At 48.4% G+C, this 20,510-nt stretch overlaps 1 protein-coding gene across 2 annotated transcripts in view; it reads left to right on the top strand.

Annotated features, from left to right (window-relative positions):
• The first annotated feature begins 4,956 nt into the window (after positions 1–4,956).
• The window catches only part of Ryr1 (ryanodine receptor 1), a 103,444-nt gene continuing 87,890 nt past the window's right edge, over positions 4,957–20,510 (top strand). For both annotated transcript variants that reach the window (XM_090322103.1, XM_090322104.1), the window contains exons 1-13: positions 4,957–5,004; positions 9,551–9,670; positions 10,916–11,020; positions 12,086–12,160; positions 12,234–12,312; positions 12,911–13,023; positions 13,322–13,415; positions 15,678–15,771; positions 16,261–16,335; positions 16,816–16,972; positions 17,079–17,243; positions 17,916–18,037; positions 18,489–18,684. In XM_090322103.1, the coding sequence (XP_090178229.1) occupies positions 4,957–5,004; positions 9,551–9,670; positions 10,916–11,020; positions 12,086–12,160; positions 12,234–12,312; positions 12,911–13,023; positions 13,322–13,415; positions 15,678–15,771; positions 16,261–16,335; positions 16,816–16,972; positions 17,079–17,243; positions 17,916–18,037; positions 18,489–18,684 (1,443 nt within the window). The remainder of the gene's footprint in view (positions 5,005–9,550; positions 9,671–10,915; positions 11,021–12,085; positions 12,161–12,233; positions 12,313–12,910; positions 13,024–13,321; positions 13,416–15,677; positions 15,772–16,260; positions 16,336–16,815; positions 16,973–17,078; positions 17,244–17,915; positions 18,038–18,488; positions 18,685–20,510) is intronic.

Genomic DNA, 20,510 nt, shown 5'->3' with positions numbered 1-20,510 from the left:
ACATTGTTGCCCCTGGAAACGGACTTTTCTTTTGAGTATGTATATTTGGTGCTTTTACCTCAATGTGGCATGCTTAACATCATTTTGAATTGACATACACACAAAAAAGAGCATACATTATCAGTTCAATATTTAAGTTGAATAATGGTGGCTGAGCAAAAAATACACGGTATTGATTCAAATCAAGAAATAGAACACTCTTTTAAGCCCCCACACCCACTCGCCACCAGCCTGACTTGTAACAGGAAGAGTTTTATGGATTCATGTGCTGTGCCTTCCTCCTCCTCCTTTTCTTCTTTTTTGATTGTTCTGGGCTTGAATTCAGGATGTGAGTGCTTTCCCTGAGCCTGCTCCCCCCCCCCCTTTTTTTTTGCCAGTGCTGGGGCTTGAACTCGGGGCCTGAACACTGTCCTTGGGCTTTCTCAAGGCCTAGTGTTCTACCACTTGAACCACAGTATCGCTTCTGGATTTTCCTATGTATGTGGTACCAAGGAATCGAACCCAGGTCTTTGTGCACGCTAGGCAGGCACTCTCACCTAAACTCCTTGCCCTCCCTGAGCCTCTTTGTGTTCAAGGCTAGCACCACTGCCACTTGAGCCACAGTGGAACTTCCAGATTTTTCTGAGTAGTTTGTCGGAGATAAGAGGGTCATAAAAAAAAAAAAAGAGTGTCATGGACTTTCTGCTCTAGGCTGACTTCAAACCCTGATCCTCAGACTCAGATTTCAGCTTTCTGAGTAGCAAGGATTACAGTATAGGCATGACCCACTGGCCCCCAACTGCTGTGCCTGCCTTCTTTTCTTCCTTCCTTCCTTTCTTCTTGTAACAGAATTTGAATTCAGAACCTGATGCTTGCTTAGCCAGCACTCTACTCCTTGAGCCACACCTCCAGCCAGGTTTTTTTTTTTTTTTATTTTTTTGCCAGTCCTGGGCTTGAGCTCAGGGCCTGAGCACTGTCCTTGGACTTTCTCAAGGCTAGAGCTCTACCACTTGAGCCTCAGCACCACTTCTGGCTTTTTTCTATATATGTGGTACCGAGGAATCGAACCTGGGTCTTCATGCATGCTAGGCAAGCACTTTAACCACTAGGCCAAACTCCCGGCCTGTTTGTTTTTTTTTTTACTGATTATTTTGATCTCTTTCTTTCTTTTTTTTTTTTTTGTATTAGGGATTGAGCCCAGGACATTGCATTTGCTAGGCAAATGTTTTGCCACTGAGCTACATTTCAGCCCTTTGCTGATTATTTTCCAGATGGAATCTTGAGGACTTTTCTACTCAGTCTGGCTTTCAATCTCTATGCTACAGATCTCAAATTCCTGAATAGATAGGATTGCAGGCATAAGGTAATGGTGCCTGGCCCCAGTACCATATTTATTTTGGTCTGTCTGTATGTCTGTCTGTCTGCCTGCTTGTCTCTGTTTCTCTCTCTTTCCCCATCCACCCTGCTGGGCTTAACTAGCAATGTGCCAGTGTCTCCAGCCTCTAGTGACCCAGAAAAACCCCAGAGAAGTGGGTTGGAAAAGGCTTTGGTGTTTGTGTATGAACACATTGAGCCCTCAGAAAGGTGAAAACTCAAAAGGCAGGGACAGCGATACATGTTTCAACATAGAAATATGAATTTTCTTGAGGCAACCAGAGTACAAACATCAAATGAGAGGAAATGCACTGTGCTTGCCATGTTTAAAATCAGAGCAGGGCATTGGTGAGGACTGTAGTTTGAAGCCACTCCAGACAGGAAAGTCCAGGAGACTTTTTTTTGGCCTGTTGTGGAGTTTGAACTTGGGGACTGAACCCTTTTTCTCAAGGCTAGTTAGTACTCTAGCACTTTTAGCCACAGTACCACTTCCAGTTTTCTGGAGGTTAATTGGAGATAAGAGTCTTATGCACTTTCCTATCTAGGCTAGCTTTGAACCTGGATCCTCAGATCTCAACCTCCTGAGTAGCTAGGACTACAGGTGTGAGCCACCAGTGCCCAGATGTCTGTGCGATTCTTATCTCTAATAGATTACCAAGAAAGTTGGAAGTAGAGCTGTGGCTCAAATGAGAGAACTCTAGCCTTAAGCAAAAAAGTTTCTAGACAGTGTCCAGGCTCTGAGTTCAAGCCCCAGAACTGCCACACACACACACACACACACACACACAAATTAGACTATGCCCAAGTAGAAGCTGGGAGTGGGTAGGACTGAGCCCTCCAGATTGGTAATGAGCAGCCATTTCTCAGGACTTCCCAGCATTGCTTAGATGAACTACAGGCCTGGGTATATTACTCCTCAATTGGCTCCAGGGCACATACCAAAACCATGTGTGTCCACTCTGGCAGAGGAGAATGCAGGACTTAGCAACAACCTTCCAGAGCTGGAGGCTGCCCCATTTCCATGATATCTACCCCAGGTTCCCTGGGTAAACCAAAGGGTCAGTCATTAAGAAGTCCTTGCAAGGGCTGGGAATGTGGCACAGTGGTAGTATGCTTGCCTAGCATGCATGAAGCCCTGGGTTCCATTCCTCAGTACCACATACACAGAAAGTGGCACTGTGGCTCACGTGGTAGAGTGCCAGCCTTGAGCAAAAGAAGTCCAGGGACAGTGTCCAGTGCCTGAGTTCTGTCGGGGTCCTTCGTCCCCAGTCCCTCTTGAGGAGGGATGGGGAAAAACACACCCCAACCAGTCCAAGCCGCTAGAGGAGAGGGCCCACTGTCCTCCCGCACTCAGCCTTGCTTCTCTGGAGCACGAACAGAAACGCCATGCAGCTTCATCAAGGCAGGAATCTCTCTCTCTAAAACTCCCCTCCTTATATTGGGTGCAGGAGCCTATCAGCACAACAGGTGGGCAGGATAAAGAGGTCCACTTGTTTACCCCTACTACAGGTCTCAGCAGAAAGTTATTAGAATGGCGTTACTTGGCCCCCAACAGAGTTCCGTCCTTAGGACTGGACAAAAAAAAGAAAATAAGTTCTTGCAAAGCCATCATAGTTATGGGTAGTGTCTGCAGTCCAGTGTGGGTAGAGTTCTAAGTCATCTAATGATGACTGACAGAAGTAAAGACACACTATTAATACCTTATGATATCAGTCACAATGATGCAGAATCATTTTGCCTTCTGTGTAAAATGTTAATGGAAAGTAATGCTTAATTTAATTTTGCTTTGGATCAATTTAAGTAATTCAACACACAATTGTGTGTTCTAGATTGTATAGCACAAATGATATTGTATTTTATCATCTAATATTCACTTAAATATGCAATTATATAATACCTTTTTGATTCATGTAATTCAACAGTGTGGTATAGTTACCTGCTATTTAATATAATTACATTAATGTCAATGTTTCGGAGACTTCTGACATTGAATAACTTTTTTTTTGCCAGTCGTGGGGCTTGAACTCGAGGCTTGAGCTCTGTCCTTGGACTTTCTCAAGGCTAGAGCTCTACCACTTGAGCCACAGCACCACTTCTGGCTTTTTTCTATGTATGTGGTACTGAGGAATCGAACCTGGGGCTTCGTGTATGCTAGGCAAGCACTCTACCACTAGGCCAAACTCCCAGCCCTGAATATTTTTTAAAAAATGAAATCTTGCAGCTAGAGGTTCGAGTAAGCTTGAGTAGAAAAGTGAGTGACCGGGGCCGGGAGTTTGGCCTAGTGGTTAAAGTGCTTGCCTAGCATGCACGAAGACCCGGGTTTGATTCCTTGGTACCAAATACATAGAAAAAAGCCAGAAGTGGTGCTGAGGCTCAAGTGGTAGAGCTCTAGCCTTGAGAAAGTCCAAGCACAGTGCTCAGGCCCTGAGCTTAAGCCTAAGACTGGCAAAAAAAAAAAAAGAAAAGAAAAAGAAAAGTGAGTAACCAGTCCCCCCCCCCCCAAAAAAAGAGCTGGAGGTATGGATTAGGTGCTATTGTTCTAGTCTTGAGGTCTTGAGTAAGCAAGCCTAAGAAGCAAGCTGAATGAGTGTGAGTGGTACCAGAAAATACAAAAAGTAAAAAACAAAACAAAACAAAAAAAGTCCACAAAAACCTCTTGAAAAACTGGACATGGTAAGGCTACGTTTTAATTTTTTTTCTTCCTTTTGTTTTTTTTTTTTGTTTTAATGCATTTTTGTATTGGGGCTTGAACCCAGGACCTCTGTGCATTTTCTTGCATTGTTTGATGAAGGCTAATGCTCTACCACTGGAGCCAAAACTTCACTTCTGGCTTTTTGGCAATTAAATGAAGATCAGTCTTAGTCTTACCAACTTTTCAGCATGGCCTGACTTCCAACTGAAATACTCAGGTCTCAGCCTCCTGAGTAGCTACGATTACAGGTATGAGCCAGCTCACTCTTGTTTTCATTTTCTGCTCTCAATAAGGTGAATCAAACCCAGACTATCCAGCATGGAGTTCTTACTCTTGAACTCTGTGTGTTGTGTTTATTTGTTGTTTTGTTTGTGTGTGTGTGTGTGTGTGTTGGTACTTTGTAGCTCAAGCTGGCCTTGCACTTGTGATCCTCCTATCTTGGACTCCCAAATTCTAGGGTTAGAGGGCACCACACATGCCCCTATATTTTACTTTTTTTTTTTTTTTAAAGTTTTTTGTTGTTCAGGAGACTTTAAATGGTGCGTATTCAGCTGCTCTTGTGTGATACCCAGCTAAGGCTTTCCTGCCTAGAGCCTCAGTTTGCCTTTAGTGAAACAATCCTTAACTCCACCTATGCAGTTTTAGCAAAGGATTAAGGTCTGTGGGCGGGGCTCCGAGCGAGGGGGCGTGGCCACGCGCGCCCTGGGCCAATGGGTGCGGTGGGCGGGCTGGGACCCCGTCCCAGCTCTGTCCAGCGCGCGTGTCCTCCTCCCAGTTCCATCTACCTCGCGGGTGCCTCTGGCGTCCCCAGAGGTCTCTGGCTCCAACCCGCCCCCAGCCCACCTGCCCAGCCTGTAGCCTCTTCCCTCCATCCCCGGACCTCAGCCCAGGCCCCCGGGAGCCCTGACATCATGGGAGACGGAGGAGAAGGCGAGGACGAAGTCCAGTTCCTGCGGACGGTACTTATCTATGAGTTGGGGGTGGTGGTCTCTGGGAGTGGGGGGCTATTTCTAGGGAATCTGAGCCTTTCTGTCATCTCTGTGTCCGTCCTGTTTGCTGGTGGTCTCTAACAGTCGAGATCTCTTCCTTTGTCACTTTAAGTGACTGTCACTTTTAAAATATCTCCTCCACCTTTCTCACCACAGAGATATTTCACTATAGCAGGATCTGAGATCCTCCAGCTGCGTCTCATTTTTAGGGGTTTAGCCCACAAGTAGGGGACACTGAGGAAGCACCCCCCCCCCTCATCTCCTTAGGCCACCCAGCAAGCAGACACTTGGGGAAGGTGGTTCTAATTCCTGGGCTTAATTTAGCCATCTTCCCACCCCCACCCAGCCCTCATTCTCTTCTTGCTCCAGGTTCTGACCTATTTAAATTCTTGGGAAGGGGCCTGGCTGGTGTGGGGTTGGAGGACATAGTTTCTTCTAACTCCTACTCCTTGAAGGGGAGTTTGTTTTTTGAGAGGGGATTCCTTGAATTCTTGGTCTTTCTTCCCACTCCCCTTGGATTAGAGGAATATGTAGGCTGATGGTTCACGAGACTCTCTGAGTGTTGTCTCTACCCATCTCTTGAGGATGTGTCCATTATCTCTGTCTTTCTATGTCTTTGTCTCTAGCTCTTCCTTTTGTTCCTTGGCTTCAGCCACTCTGTGTTTTGCTGTCCCTCTGGCTCTGGCTCTGGCTGAATCTCTGATCCCAGGCTGGAGGGTTGGGGGGCAGGGATAGCAATTAGAACAACAGGTGTCCCTCCCAGAAATAGTCCCTTTTTCTGGGCTCTGGACAGAGAGGAGAAAGAAGAGAGAGAAGGAGGGGCTGCCCATCTCCCAGTCCTTCACCCTCCCTTTAAATGGCATACCCTCCCAGTCCTTCCCAACTCCTCTTCAGTGGCTCAGCTGGGAGTGAGGGGGTGCTTCTGTGAGGAGATCGTTCCTCTGGTCCAGGTCTGCTGACCCTCTACTGCCTCCTTCCCTCCCCCTTCAAGGCTCTGAGTCCATGTAAGAAGTGCTGACACAGCATTCCAGACCAGAATAGAACTCTGGTGGCCTGGGTCCGGTTTCCTGGGAGGGAGGAACAAACAGCTGGGTTGCTAGTGAAGGATGGGGACAGCTGGATGCGAAGCCACTGGATGGAATCTTGCCCAGCTCCAGCCCCTTAACAGATATGATGGGTTGGACCTAATAAGACCATTGCATGGTAGCCTATGGTAGTCTGTACCCAGGCCTTGTGCCCAGGGCCTTGGCTTCCGGAGGTTCTAATTATATTCTTGCTGCCTTATCTTCTGAGGTAGGGCCCTATCTTTATCTCCCAGAGAGATCTGAGGGAAACCAAGCCCCAAGTGTTTAAATCATTTGCCCAAGGTCAAGGCCAGGAAGTGACATCTCTGGATGCCTCTAAGGCCTAGTTGTTTTGTCTTCACCAGAGGAAAACTGGGCCCAGACATAACAAGTTAGCCACCCAGTGTTAGGGCTCCAGAGAAATCTAGCCTTGGTATTCTCTTGGCCCCAGATTGGGTCTGGTTTACCTGAGCACTGTCCTTGTGCTTTGTCAAGGCTAGAGCTTACGACTTGAGCCACAGCATCACTTCCAGCTTTTTCCTATGTATGTGGTACCCAGGAATCGAACCCCCAGTCTTTGTGCATGCTAGGCAAACACTCTACCACTAGGCCAAACTCCTGGCCCTGGTTTTCCTGTATGATATCAAACATGTACAGTACTTTTTCCAAACATTTTTGGAATCATATCCCAACAATTGCACCAATATTTCATATTGTAACCCAGTACATGTATATAAACATAGACATTTTATATTAAAACTCAGTTTTATTAAGATATAATTGATACACAACAAATTATACTCACTTTTGATATGATAGTCTAAGGAATTTTGACAAACTGTACAAACTCAGGTAACCACCATTCTAATCAAAGCAGAGGCTATGTCCTTTACTGCAGGTCTTCTCTTCCTCTTCTTCCTCTTCCTTCTCCCTCTCCTCTTCTTTTTCTCCTCCTTCTCTTTCTTTTTATTTTAATTAATTAATTAATTAATTTTCACCAGTCCTGGGGCTTGAACTCAGGGCCTGGGCACTGTCCTTGGACACTTTTGCTCAAGACTAGTGCTCTGCCACTTGAGCCACAGTGCCACTTTCAGCTTTTTCTGTGTATGTGGTCTGAAGAATGGAATCCAGGGCTTCATACATGCTAAGAGAGCACTCTACCACTAGGCCCTGCTCTCGGCTTCTCCTTCTTTTTAATGCTAACACTGGAGCTTGAACTCAGTACCTCTTGATCTGGCTTGGCTTTTTCCATGGACAGCTAGTCCTCTACCATTTGAGCCACAGCTCCACTTCTGGCTTTTAGCTGTTTAATTGGAGTCTTGTGGATTTGTCTGCCCTAGCTGGCTTGAAATCAGGACCCTCAAATCTCAGTCTCCTGAGTAGCTAAGATTAAAAGAGTGAGCCAGCCACCAGTTCCCTGACTGTCTTTCTCTTTTTGCTCAGTGTATTCTTGACATTCGTCTGTGTCGCTTGTATCCAAAATGCATTCCTTTTTGTTGCCAAGTAGTACTGTATTGTATGACTATATTGCAATTTGCTTATCAGTTCATTCGCCTGATGGACATTTGGGTGGTCTCCAGGTTTTGCAACCAACCATGGACAACTCTGAGCATTCACATATGCGCACACACATGCACACACACACACACACACACACACACACTCACCTATTTTTAACAGGGCCAACTTTCATAAAATGTAGATTGCTCTGAAGGCAAGACAAGAGGGTGGTAATTTCCTGTTCTTGCTCTATTTTATTTCAGTATTAAAGAAGGCTAGCCAGTTTCTCTACACACCCTCCCCCCAGCCCCATTCTGTACTCCTCTTCCTAACTGGTTTCATCTCCCTTGGATGGTAAGATGACCTCTTACCTTACCTCATGTTTCTCAAAGCCAGGCCCAAGTCAGAACACCCAGTGGGGAGAGAGCTGGATATACTTCAGATTCCTTGTGGCCCCAGGCCTCTCTGAAGGAGGTTTGGGAGACTGGGATAGGAAAGGAGCTTCATTTATTATTGTTGTTGTTATTAGTAGTAGTATATGTGTAACAGTATTGGGCTTGAGCTCAGGGTATTGTATTCTCATTTAACTTTTTCACTCAAGGCTGGCACTTTACATTTAAGCCACTGCTCTACTTCTGTTTTTTTTTTTCTTGGTGGGGGATCGTTCTGGTTAATTGGAACCTTGAGTTCAAGTATCAAGTGAGGCTCTGAGTTCAAGACCCAGTACTGACATACTTACAAAAAATTAGTTATCTTGAGGTTAATTTCCAATTTTCAGAAAAATTGGAGATGAGTTCAGAGTCCCCGCCCCATTTAGCCTTCAGTCATTGCTATGGCCACTTAACTCCTCTCTTGTCCCCCTCTCTCTTTTTTTCCTCTCTCTACTTTTTTCCTGAGGAAAATACCTGTGCTGAAGAATGATGTTTCTTCCAAAACAACAATATAGTCAGTTACCAAAATCAGAAGCGATAGTGTTGATAGGAACTCATTATCTAATCCCAGGCTGAGGCAGAAGTGGGGAGAAAGTGTCCCAGAGAAACAAAAACTAAACAAAAAAAGCCATTCAACTTGTAAGACTGTATCTTCCACCTTCCAGTGAGTTTAGGAACCCGCTAGAGATCCTACTTGGGAAGCTGCTAGAAGCAGCTTCAAATCTAAGTTCCTTCTCTCTCCTCCCCCTTCTCTCTCTGCCAGTCCTGTGGCTTGAACTCAGGGTCTGGGCACTGTTCTTGGGGTTTCTCAAGGCTAGCACTCTACCACTTGAGCCATAGTACCACTTCTGGCTTTTTCTATGTATGTGGAACCAAGGAAATTGAACCCAGGGCTTTGTGCATGCTAGGCAAGCACTCTACCACTAGGCCACGCTCCCAGGCCCCCTTCTCCTTTTGGTCTGTCATAGGACTTGGACTCTGGGCCTGGGTCTGTCTCTGAGATCATTTTGCTCAAGCCTAATGCTCTACCACTTTGAGTGACAGCTCCACTTCTGGTTTTCTGGTGGGTAATTGGAGATAAAGAGTCTTACAGAGTTTCCTGCCCAGGTTGGCTTTGAACCATGATCCTCAGATATCAGCCTCCCGAGTAGCTAGGATTACAGGTGTGAACCACCAGAGCTTGGTCCAGCTCTCACCCCCATCTCAGTTTCTCCAGTTTAAAATGGGCTGGAGTCAGGTGCAGAGGAACATACTTGTAGTCCCAACTGCTCTGGAGACTGAGGCAGGCTCTCGCTCTCTCTCTCTCTCTCCTTTAAAGATTTTATTAACATTGATTTTTACATCATATTTCAGATGTCATGTTTAACAAACAAGTATACAAGAAGGGAATGTCTATATACAATCACTGGCACATAGTGAGGCAGGATCTCTTGAGCCTCCAGGGGTGGGCGGGAAGTCCTCTGCCTGGACCCTTGGTGTGCCCTGTCCCCACCAGCGTGTCCTGTCCCTTGGTGTCCCCAGGATGATGAAGTGGTCCTGCAGTGCAGCGCCACCGTGCTCAAGGAGCAGCTCAAGCTCTGCCTGGCGGCCGAGGGCTTCGGCAACCGCCTCTGCTTCCTGGAGCCCACCAGCAACGCGCAGGTCAGCGTCCCCCCGGCGGAGGGCAGGGTGGGGAGCACAGGGCCCAGGTTCAAAGGCAGGCGCTGCAAGGGCAGGGCTGGCAGCGGGGAGGCCGTGGGGCGTGGCTAAGAGGAAGGGGCGGGGCCTGCGGTGGGCGTGGTCTGCGGCCGGGGCGGGGCCAGGCCTCAAGGGTGGCGTCTTAGGCGGGAAGCTGGTGATCTGAGGTGACTGGGGGTGGGGTCAGAGGATGGATGGAGTCTGGGGTGACTGGTGCTGAGGTCTGAGGAGAGATGGGTGTGAGAAGGGAGTGTATTTGAGGCGTGTCCGGGTCTGAGGTGACTGGTGATGGGATCTGAAGAAGGTGAATTCTGAGGAGGGATGGGGTCTGAGGTGACTGGAGCAAGGGTCTGAGGTTGCAGAGGTGGAGAATGAGAAATGAAGGACACACCCTAAGCTGAGAGCCTGGTTTGAGGTGACTGGGGACAGGGTGTGAGATTACAAGGATCTGAGGAGGGAAGCAGGTGGGATCTGGGCCTGAGGAGGAATGGAGTCTGAGGTGGCTAAGGTGGGGAGTGAGGTATCTGGGGGGCAGGATTTGAAGTTGCAGAGATGAAGTCTGAGGCGGGCAGAACAGGTCCTGAGGTGGGAGACTGGGGTCCGAGGTGGCTGGGGGCAGGGCTTTGGGTCACAGAGGTGGAGTCTGAGGAAGGAAGGATGCATCCTGAGGTGAGGACAGAACCTGAGGAGGGAGCAGGGCCAGGGTCTGAGGTCGAGGGGGTGGGGGTAAGGCATGAGGAAGAATGGAGTTTTGAAGTAATCGAAGGTTCAGGCCCTAACGGGTGTACACAAAATGTGGGAGGTCAGGCAAGGCTCCTGAAGGAAAAGTAAATCCCAGAGACAATTGGGGGGTGGTCTGAGATCTAGGAACCAGGTAAGGGAAATGGACTTGGGGGGGGGGCTCAGGAGAAAGGGGCAAGAAACTGGAGGTCCATGGAGGAGGGGTCCTAACAGGGGGTGACAGGGGCATGAGATGGATTAGATATCAAGGGTCTGAGGGAAATGTGTTTTGAATGTGTACAGCTTGGAGCTTGGGTGGGGGGATGCTGCAGGGCCAGAGAGCCTGGGTGGGGTCCGGGGCGGGGGAATTGGCAAGACTTTGACTATCTTACGAGTGTGGTTGTTTAGATTACAGACAGAAGTATACTGTGCCAGGGAATGGCACTCAGGAATCTTCTCCTCCCCTAATGTCTGCCTACCCCACTACAGAATGTACCCCCTGACCTGGCCATCTGCTGCTTCATCTTGGAACAGTCTCTGTCAGTCCGAGCCTTGCAGGAGATGCTGGCCAACACGGTAGAAGCCGGTGTGGAGGTGAGGCTCTCCCCTCCCTCCCCAGGGAACAAGATATAGGGACAGGGATGGATGAGGGCACCTGGGAGGGGGTATCATTCACCATATCTCTTCTTCCTGTCTCTGCCCCATCCCCACAGGCCCTCAATTTGGATAAGTGGGTAGGTTGTAGCCTTGGGTGTCACTTGTCCTCCCCACTCCTCCTGTTCTCAGGCCTGCTGTTCAGACCCACTTCCTGCACACAGAGGGTTTGGGGCTCCCCCCATAACCATGGTTGTCAGGAGCTGTGGTCCAGAACAAGCCAGGCAGGCAGGCAGGAAGGAGTAAGGGCTTCTGAGCCTTCCATTATCCCCACCTGATCCTCTTTCCCAATCTTCCCCCCCTCCCCACACAAACCTTGACTCCAGATCCTCATCGCATGGGATGTTTTCCTTTACCTCCCTCCATCCTATATGTAGGTCCCCTCTGTCTAGGAGTGGGTCCACCATGTGATCATGTGGCCCCATCACATGGCATCCTTAGCATGGGCATGTGAGAGCCATGATGTGGGCATGATGCCATCACGGGCTCATCCAAAGGGCAGCGTCTCCTTGTGCTCAGGGAGGGGCAGTTGTGACAGCAACACCACAGCTCACCTTATTGCTAGAGGTCATAGTCACATGGTGAACAGCTGTCAGTATTCTACCAGCCCTTTGGGGCTACTACTCCACCATGTTATGAGAGATGAAGGCTCAGGGGGCTGAGGCCCCCTGAAACATGAAATCCTGGGGATCCCCAAGTGTTCCCAGGCATGTCAGATGGTTGCTTCATGTTCCTTGGATGACTTTGGGTTAATGATATAAAAAGAGGCTGAGAGAACAGAGTGGGTTTCAGAGAATGCAAAACACTCCTCCCCTGGGCTTCTCAGAGACACAGTCCCTGCTTCTGTGGATGGGGAAACGGGCTCACTGAGCTCCAGACTTGAGCCTGTCATCTGATGGAGATCATATGCCTACCTGTGAATAGGGAAGGCTGTTTTTTTTGGGGGGGAGGGTCTTGTGAATCTGGGGTTCTGTGCTTACTCTGGGCCTTCCTACCCCCCTGCAGTCATCCCAGGGCGGAGGACATAGGACACTTCTGTATGGCCATGCCATCCTGCTCCGGCATGCACACAGTCGCATGGTAAGTGCATCAACACGGGGTCGGGGCCCGGGGCAGGTTTGCCAGGAGACTGATCTCCTCTCTCCAACCCTAGTACCTGAGTTGTCTTACGACCTCCCGCTCCTTGACTGACAAGCTGGCCTTTGACGTGGGACTACAGGAGGATGCAACAGGTGCAGGGGTGGGGGAGTGAAGGGGCCCTCCCTTCAGGCAGGAAGTCAGGAAACAGAAGCACCACAGAACTCCAGAGGTGGGCTTGAAACTATTTGAGGTAGCCGGCGTGGTGGCTCACGCCTGTAATCCTAGCTATTCAGGAGGCTGAGATCTGAGGATCAAGGTTCAACACCAGCCTGGGCAACAAAGGATTTGAGACTCTTATCTCCAGTTAACCTCTAGAAAACAGGCAGTGGGGCTTGGCTCAAGGGTAGGGCAGTAGCTCAGGGACAGTGTCCAGGCTGAGTTAAAGAAAGAAAGAAAGAAAGAAAGAAAGAAAGAAAGAAAGAAAGAAAGAAAGAAAGAAAGAAAGAGAAAGAAAAGAAAAGAAGAAACTATTTGAGGGGCAGGAATGAGGACCTTGGGACAAAGAAGCTGGGTGCATGGATGGACACATTTTACCCAGAAGATTTGAGGGGAGACTCTGGGAGGAGACTTAGTGGCAGCAATGGTAGGTTTATGGACCTGGGACCTGGGAGGCTGGATGGCTACTGAAGAACATTATGGGTAGATAGCATCCTAACAGCCCCCTTCCTCCTATCCTGTTCCCACCCATAGGAGAGGCCTGTTGGTGGACAATGCACCCAGCCTCCAAACAGAGGTCTGAAGGAGAGAAGGTTCGAGTTGGAGATGATCTCATTCTTGTCAGTGTCTCCTCTGAGCGCTACCTGGTGAGTTGAACTCACCCCCCAGAGTGGGTCCTACAGCTCTCCCAGGGTTTAGAGCCTATAAGAATAGCCCCATCTCTTCATTTTTGGTTTGCCCAGCCATTCCCTAGCCCCAAATATCTTGACTTCCAATGTCTCCATCCTCCTATATCAGCTTGTTTTTCTGATCTGTGATCTTCAATTTTGTCTCAAAACTGTTATTTTTTTTTTTGCCATCCTTCTTCAATTTCTGCCCTCCCACTCTGGACCCTTGCCAACTTCCACCTATCATCTCTGACCACCATACCTTGGGGGCTTCTAGCACCTATCGACAGCCAGTGGGGAGCTCCAGGTTGATGCCTCCTTCATGCAGACACTGTGGAACATGAACCCTATCTGTTCCTGCTGTGAAGAGGGTGAGACCTCCAGACCTCTGGTGCCTAAATTGAAGTTCCCAAAACAGACCCTCAGTGTTGCCCTTCAGATATGCTCAAAATGAGCTTCAGATCCTTAGATCTCCAATTTATTATCCATATATCTAGATCTCTAACTGATCCCAAATTTAGACCCCCAGATCTCAGATCCTCAAACCCCAAATTCAGACCCCAAAGAATTAATCCCGAAATGTCCATACCAAATTCAATCTTTAAGGTGAGATCCTACATTCAGATCCAACCTTTGGGTATCAGATTTGGTGCTCACCCTCCAAATCTCCAGAGTTCAGAAATAAACACAGAGCTATGCACCAGTGGCTCATGCCTGTAACCCTAGACACTCAGGAAGTTGAGATCTGAGGATTAGGGTTCAAAGCCAGCTCAGACAGGAAAGTCTATGGGACTCAGATCTCCGTTCTGGAAGTGGATGGGCTGGGAATATGGCTTAGAGAGATAAGAGTGCTTGCCTAGTCATGAATGAGGCCCTGGGTTCCATTCCTCAGTATCATATAACCAGAAAGAGCCAGAGGTGGCGCTGTGGCTCAGGTGGTAGAGTGCTTACCTTGAGCAAAAGAAGCTCAGAGACAGTGTCAAGGTCCAGAGTTCAAGCCCCAGGACCAGAAAAAAAAATCAAAAGATGATGGTGGAGGCATGGCTTAGTAGAGTTATAGTCTTGGACAATAAAAGAAAAGAAAAAAAGCCTGGTACCAGTAGCTCACCCCTAAAATCCTAGCTACCCAGGAAGCTGAGATCTGAGGATTGTAGTTCAAAGCCAGCCTGGGAAAGAAAGTTTGTGAGACCTTTTTTTTTTTTTTGGCCAATCCTGGCCAAAACTTTTTTTTTTCCCCTCAATGCTAACACTCTGCCATCTGAGCCACAGAACCACTTTCAGCCTTTTCTGTTTATGTGGTGCTAAGGAATCAAACCCAGGGCTTCAGATATGCTAGGCAAACACTCTACCACTAAGCCAAATTCCTAGCCCTCCTTGAGACTGTTATTTCCAATTAACCACCACAAAACTCAAAGTGGTAGAGTGCTAGCCTTGAGCAAAAAGAGCTCAGGGACAGCACCCAGGCCCTGAATTCAAGCCCCACAACTGACAAAAAAAAAAGATATAAACAATATTTAAGGGACAGGAGTGTGGCCTAGTGGTAGAGTATTTGCCTAGCATACATGAAGCCTTGGGTTTAATTCCTTGGCACCACATACACAGAAAAAGCCGGAAGTGGTATTTTGGGTCAAGTGGTAGATTACTAGCCTTAAGAAAGCCCAAGGACAGTGCCCAAGCCCTGAGTTCAAACACCAGGACTGCCCAAATAAATAAATAATAAATAAATAAATAAATAAGCATTCATTCATACCCCTTCAGAATCCCAAACCAGAACCAAACTGAAATGTAAACCATGAATCCCCCCAAATCCAGACACTTCTAACTACAAAGCTCAGGTAGGTCTTTCCAAATTCATATACCAAAGCTCAGTGTCTTAAATCTAGATTACAACCTCACACCCCAGAGTTCAGATATGAACCTCAGATGCTCCAAATCAGTGCTCAGAATTCAGCCCCAAATTGTAGGTTCCCACCTCAGACCAAGGCATCCTACCTCTATACCCAGACCCCAGACTCCAAGCCTTGAAAGTCAGGCTCCATCATCAGAGAATGCTTGATCTAATGCTCTGATCACATGCCTTGATTCCAATTTCAAAAGTCCAAACTCAGAACCTTAAACCACAGACTCAACAACTCTTTTCCACTTTAAGCTTTTTTTTTCTTTTATAGTGCCGGTCCTGGGGCTTGAACTCAGGGCTTGAATGGTCTCCCTAAACTTTTATGCTCGAGGATATCAACTCTACCACTTGAACCACAGCCCCACGTCTAGCTTCTTAGTTTTCCAACTAAGAGTCTCAGGGACATTCCTGCCTGGGCTAGCTTCTAATCTCGTTCCTCAGATCTCAGTCACCTGAATAGCTAGATTATAGGTGTGAGACACCAGCGCCCAGCCCAACCTCCAATCTTATATGTCCAGACAAGTGCCACTCTATCTACCAGGACAAGAGCTATGTCAGGATGTCACTGTAGCTTGGATTCTCATACTCCTAATCCCCACAGTCAACTGCAGAGACACCCCACCAATCCAGCTCTCAGCTTGCCCCAGAGGAGAGGAAGGGCCTCTAGATACCACAGTAGCTTGTCAGTCTTTCTGAGCTCCCACTTCAACAACCACCTTCTTTTGCTTCTCCCCAGGCTATGTGACAGGAGGCCATGTCCTCCGTCTCTTTCACGGACACATGGATGAATGTCTGACCATTTCTCCTTCTGACAGTGATGACCAGCGCAGGTCTGGTTGGGGGCAGGGGTTCCTGAAGTCTAGAGTGGGGGTTGGGGAAGAAAGTTGGCTAGAGGCCTGGGTCCCTTGTGGTAATCAGCGTCCTGATAGTCTGACAAAATACCTTAGTCAACTTAGTAAGAGAAAAGCTTTATTTTGGTTCATAGTTTCTGAGGTTTCTGTCTGTTGTTGGATGGCCCTGCTGTTTTGGACCTGTGATGGCTTAGGATATCATGGAGGAGACATGTAGCTGAGGTCAGAGGGCAGTTGGAAGGGTCTCCATATTCTCTTCAGTGGCTCACTCTGGTAAAATGACCTCACTTCCTTCTCTTAGGTTCTACTGCCCAAAGTTTCCAGTAGTGGCACAGACTGGGCACCAAACCCTTAATACATGGGTGATATTAAGGATCCAAACTATAGCACACCCTAAGATGGGATTTGGGACCACATGGTTGGGAGATGGCGCTTAACCTCCTGTCCTCACTGTCTTGGTCTTCGCAGGCTTGTCTACTACGAGGGAGGCTCTGTGTGTACCCACGCTCGCTCGCTCTGGAGGCTGGAACCACTGAGAATCAGGTGTGAGGAAGGCTGGGGGAAGCATGGGGGTACCGGAGGAACCTTCTTCAAGGAAGATCTAAGGAAAAGAATGGAAAGTGTGGGGTTTATTTTTTGGTGAGAGGCAATCTGAGGAATGAGGTGGAAAGTCCTCAGAGATCCTGGAGAAGGGAAAAGGTCTTGGAGGAGAGTGGTAGCCTTCTGATGGAGAAATGGGAGTCCTAGGTGAAAATGTGAGGAGTTCAAGGGGTCTTGGAGGTATTAAGAACCTCTGGTGAACTTGGAAGAATCTTCTAGGATTTGAGAGAGGGTTGGAGTTCTTGAGGGAGGGTGGATGGATCCTAAGAGAGACTTGGGGGGGGCAGCAAGAAAGCTTTGGGGAATTCTAGAAGATGAGTTGGGAGTTTAAAAAGGTTTGGGCCAAGACTATAATGTCCATGGTAGGTCTGGAGGTGGGAGGGTCTAATTCCTCTCTCCCCCCTTTGCTGTCATTCTGTACAGTTGGAGTGGGAGCCACCTGCGCTGGGGCCAGCCTCTGCGAATCCGGCATGTGACCACTGGGCGGTACCTGGCACTCACTGAGGACCAGGGCCTGGTGGTGGTGGATGCTAGTAAGGCCCATACGAAGGCCACTTCCTTCTGCTTCCGTATCTCCAAGGTCAGTTGTGGTCAGGATGACCTCCCTTACCTGGGGCCTCTTCTGGGGCTTTTCCCCCATTAACATTCCGGCAGAGGAGGCTGAATGCTGTCCCTTGCCCCTGCAGGAGAAGCTGGATGTGGCCCCCAAGCGAGATGTGGAGGGCATGGGGCCCCCTGAGATCAAGTACGGAGAGTCATTGTGCTTCGTGCAGCACGTGGCTTCAGGCCTGTGGCTCACCTACGCTGCCCCTGACACCAAGGCCCTGCGACTTGGTGTGCTCAAGAAGAAGGTGGGCTTCTGCAAGAGAGAGGGGCAGAACTGTCTCTGGGCAGGGAGGGGCTGGGGTGGTAGTTGGGCTAGTGTGATGGTTCAGACCCCAGCACCACACACAGAAATTGCTGTGAATAACTGGGATACTTTTCTGAAAATGAGGTTCAGTGGAAGAGGCACATGGGCTGGGTGTAATGGTGTACCCCTGTAATCCCATCTATGCTAGAGGGGGAGACAGGAGGATCAAAGTCCAAGGCCATCTCAGGCAAAGTTAGTTCAAGACTCCATCTGAAAAACAAAACACAGGACTGGGAATGTGGCTTAGGGGTAGAGTGCTTGCCTAGCATGCATGAAGCCCTGGGTTTGATTCCTCAGCACTACCTACACAGAAAAAGCCAGAAGTGGTGCTGTGGCTCAAGTGGTGAAGTGTTAGCCTTGTGAAAGCTCACAAGCAATGCCCAGGTCCTGAGTTCAAGCCTAAGGACTGGCAAAAAAAAAAAAAAAAGCACAAAGGATTAGGGACAGAGCCTAAGTGGCAGAGTGCCTGTCTAGCAAGCTCTAAGCTTGGAGCGTGAACCTCAGTCTTGCTAAGAAAAAAAGACAGAGGGAAAGAAAGATCGACAGACAAAGAAGGTGGGAAAAATCTGGGGCTCATGACCCCAGGTGGCTGACCCCTTCCTGGAACCCCCAGGCCATGCTACATCAGGAAGGTCACATGGATGATGCACTGTCACTGACACGCTGTCAGCAGGAGGAATCACAGGCTGCCCGGATGATTTACAGCACAGCTGGCCTGTACAACCAGTTCATCAAGTAGGTGGTACCCCCCATCCTGCTGCTGCCTCCCCCCCCCCCAGCTGACCCCCAGATTCTGGTACTCATGCACCTGATCATTTCTGTCTCTAGGGATCTCAAGAGACATGTTTAACACACCGAATCCCTAATCTCTAATCCCCTACTTTCCATTCATTTGAGCCCTAAATCTGGCTTAGACAATGGTGATCTTTTACCTCACACCCTCCACATCCAGGGCCCTTAACCCTGAACCTCTCCAGTCCTTTTCCATGACTCCCTGTGTAATCAGGTGAATCTCAGCTTCTACTGTGTGACCTCCAGCCAAGGCTTTCCCCCCCTGTTTCCATCTTTCATCCTTTTTACAGGGGGGAGTGCTGATAGCGACGGGCGAGGACAGAAGGGTGCCCACTTTGGGTGATGACAGTGGGATACTCTTGGCCCTGACTGACAGTTGTGCTCCTGGTTGTAGGGGCCTCGATAGCTTCAGCGGGAAGCCACGGGGCTCAGGGCCGCCCGTTGGCTCGGCACTGCCCATCGAAGGTGTCATTCTGAGCCTGCAGGACCTCATTGGCTACTTTGAGCCGCCCTCAGAGGAGCTTCAGCATGAAGAGAAGCAGAGCAAACTGCGCAGTTTACGCAACCGCCAGAGCCTCTTCCAGGAGGAGGTGAGGTGCAGGTGGGGTGGGGCCCAGAGGGTGGGGGTGTGGCTTGAGGAGGCGGGGCCTGGGCGGAGCATGGCCCGACTGACAGCGATGGGCGGAGCATAAGGAAAGCCCTGGGCCTAGGGGAGGTGGGGCATTGATGGTGTGGCCCATGTGTGAAGAAGCTCAAGAACAACGCTTGGTCTGGGAGATGAGCCTGAGGAGAAATCAGAAGTTGAACTAGTTAGGACTGCTGGTTCCTTAGGGGTAGTGTGGGAGGATGAGGCCAGAGGCCAGAGGAATGAGCCAGAGTATAGGGAGGGAACCCAGCCAAGGTTAAGTCAGGAATCTGAATACAAGAGGTATAGGGGTCAGAGGTCTGAGAAGGGGTGGGAGAAAGATCAGGGGATTCTAAGTGTTGTCGGGAATGGGGGAGTACTGTCCATTCAAAAGCATCCAGCCATTCCCCTCCTCTCCAAAGGCTCCAGATCCTGCAAGGGAGGAATAAATAAAGATAGCAATAAAACAATTGCCAGAATGGACTTGCTACATCCAGGCAAGGCACTTACAACAGTTACAGTATAGAATGGATGCTAATGTTGTATTTAGTTTTTTGCTATGGATTAAGTGCTCTATATATGTGACACCATGGGGAGGGGTTGTAATTCTCATGGTACAGATGGGGTCTTCACAACTCAGAGAGATTAAGCAGCAGTCATTTACTTATCCAATAATCCAACTGTGAACAATGTAGACCAAATCTCTGTACTTAGGAAGTTGATGTGGCAAGAGAGAATCAGATGATCTGTAATATAAGACATAGTAGCTGGGCACCAGAGGCCCATGCCTATAATCCTAGCTACTCAGGAGGCTGAGATTTGAGGATCATGGTTCAAAGCCAACGTGGGCACAAAAGTCTTCATGAAACCTTTACCTCCAAATAACTACCAGAAAACTGGAAATGGGGCTGTGACTCAAAGTGGTAGAGTGGTAGCCTTGAACTGAAGAGCTCAGGGACAGCTCCCAGGCCCAGAGTTTAAGTCCCATGACCAACAACAACAACGAAAAAAAAAACCAGTGCTAGGGAGTCTGAAAAAGGAGGACTGAAAGTTTTGAGCTTAGTAGAGGCTGCGTAGAGGAACCCTGGCTCAAAACAAATAAATAAATAGATGAATATATGACAAAGATGGTGATAAGAACTAAGGAGTAATGTACCTTCTATCTGGCAAATATAACTGTAACCCCTCTATTAATTACAATGAAAAAAAAAGAGCTAAGGAGAAAAATCAGGGAAGGGCTAGGAAATGTTGGCATTTTGCAGTCTAAACTACAGTGCTTGGTTAGAGTGACTTGAAAGGAGAAAGGAAGCCAGGTGTATACTCAGAGCAACTGGAGGAATGGCAAGCCAGTGCTAAAGTCCTGAGATCAGTGTATTTGGCCTATGCTTCAGACCAAAGTGACTTGAAGAAAAGAAAACCTGATCTTATTATTTGGTTAGTTTATTTTTCCAGCAGCATCATTTAAGCTCAGAGTTTTACATTTGCTGCATTTGCTTGCTCAGCTGGTGCTTTACCACTTGAGTCAAGCCCGTAGCCCTGGCTATTTTAGAGATGGCATCTGTTGGACTTTTCTGTGCTGGCTAGCTTTGAACTGCCATCCTCTGAATCTCTTCCTCCTGAGTAGCTAAGATGACAGAAGTAAGACACCAGAACCTGGCATAAAACTTAATTTAGGAAGAGAATTTATGTTGGAGATAGAGGCAAAGAGGATAAACAGATGTGGGGAGGCAGAGAGGAGAAGGTAGTGGGAGTGAGTGGGGACATGAGACTGAGGAGATTAAATCTGAGAAC

The sequence above is a fragment of the Megascapheus bottae genome, chromosome 31 (genome assembly GCF_031878675.1).
Source record: "Megascapheus bottae isolate mThoBot1 chromosome 31, mThoBot2.hap1, whole genome shotgun sequence".
NCBI lineage: Eukaryota > Metazoa > Chordata > Mammalia > Rodentia > Geomyidae > Megascapheus > Megascapheus bottae.
Note: the sequence above shows the minus strand (reverse complement) of the source record. Positions and strands in the feature narration are given on the sequence as shown.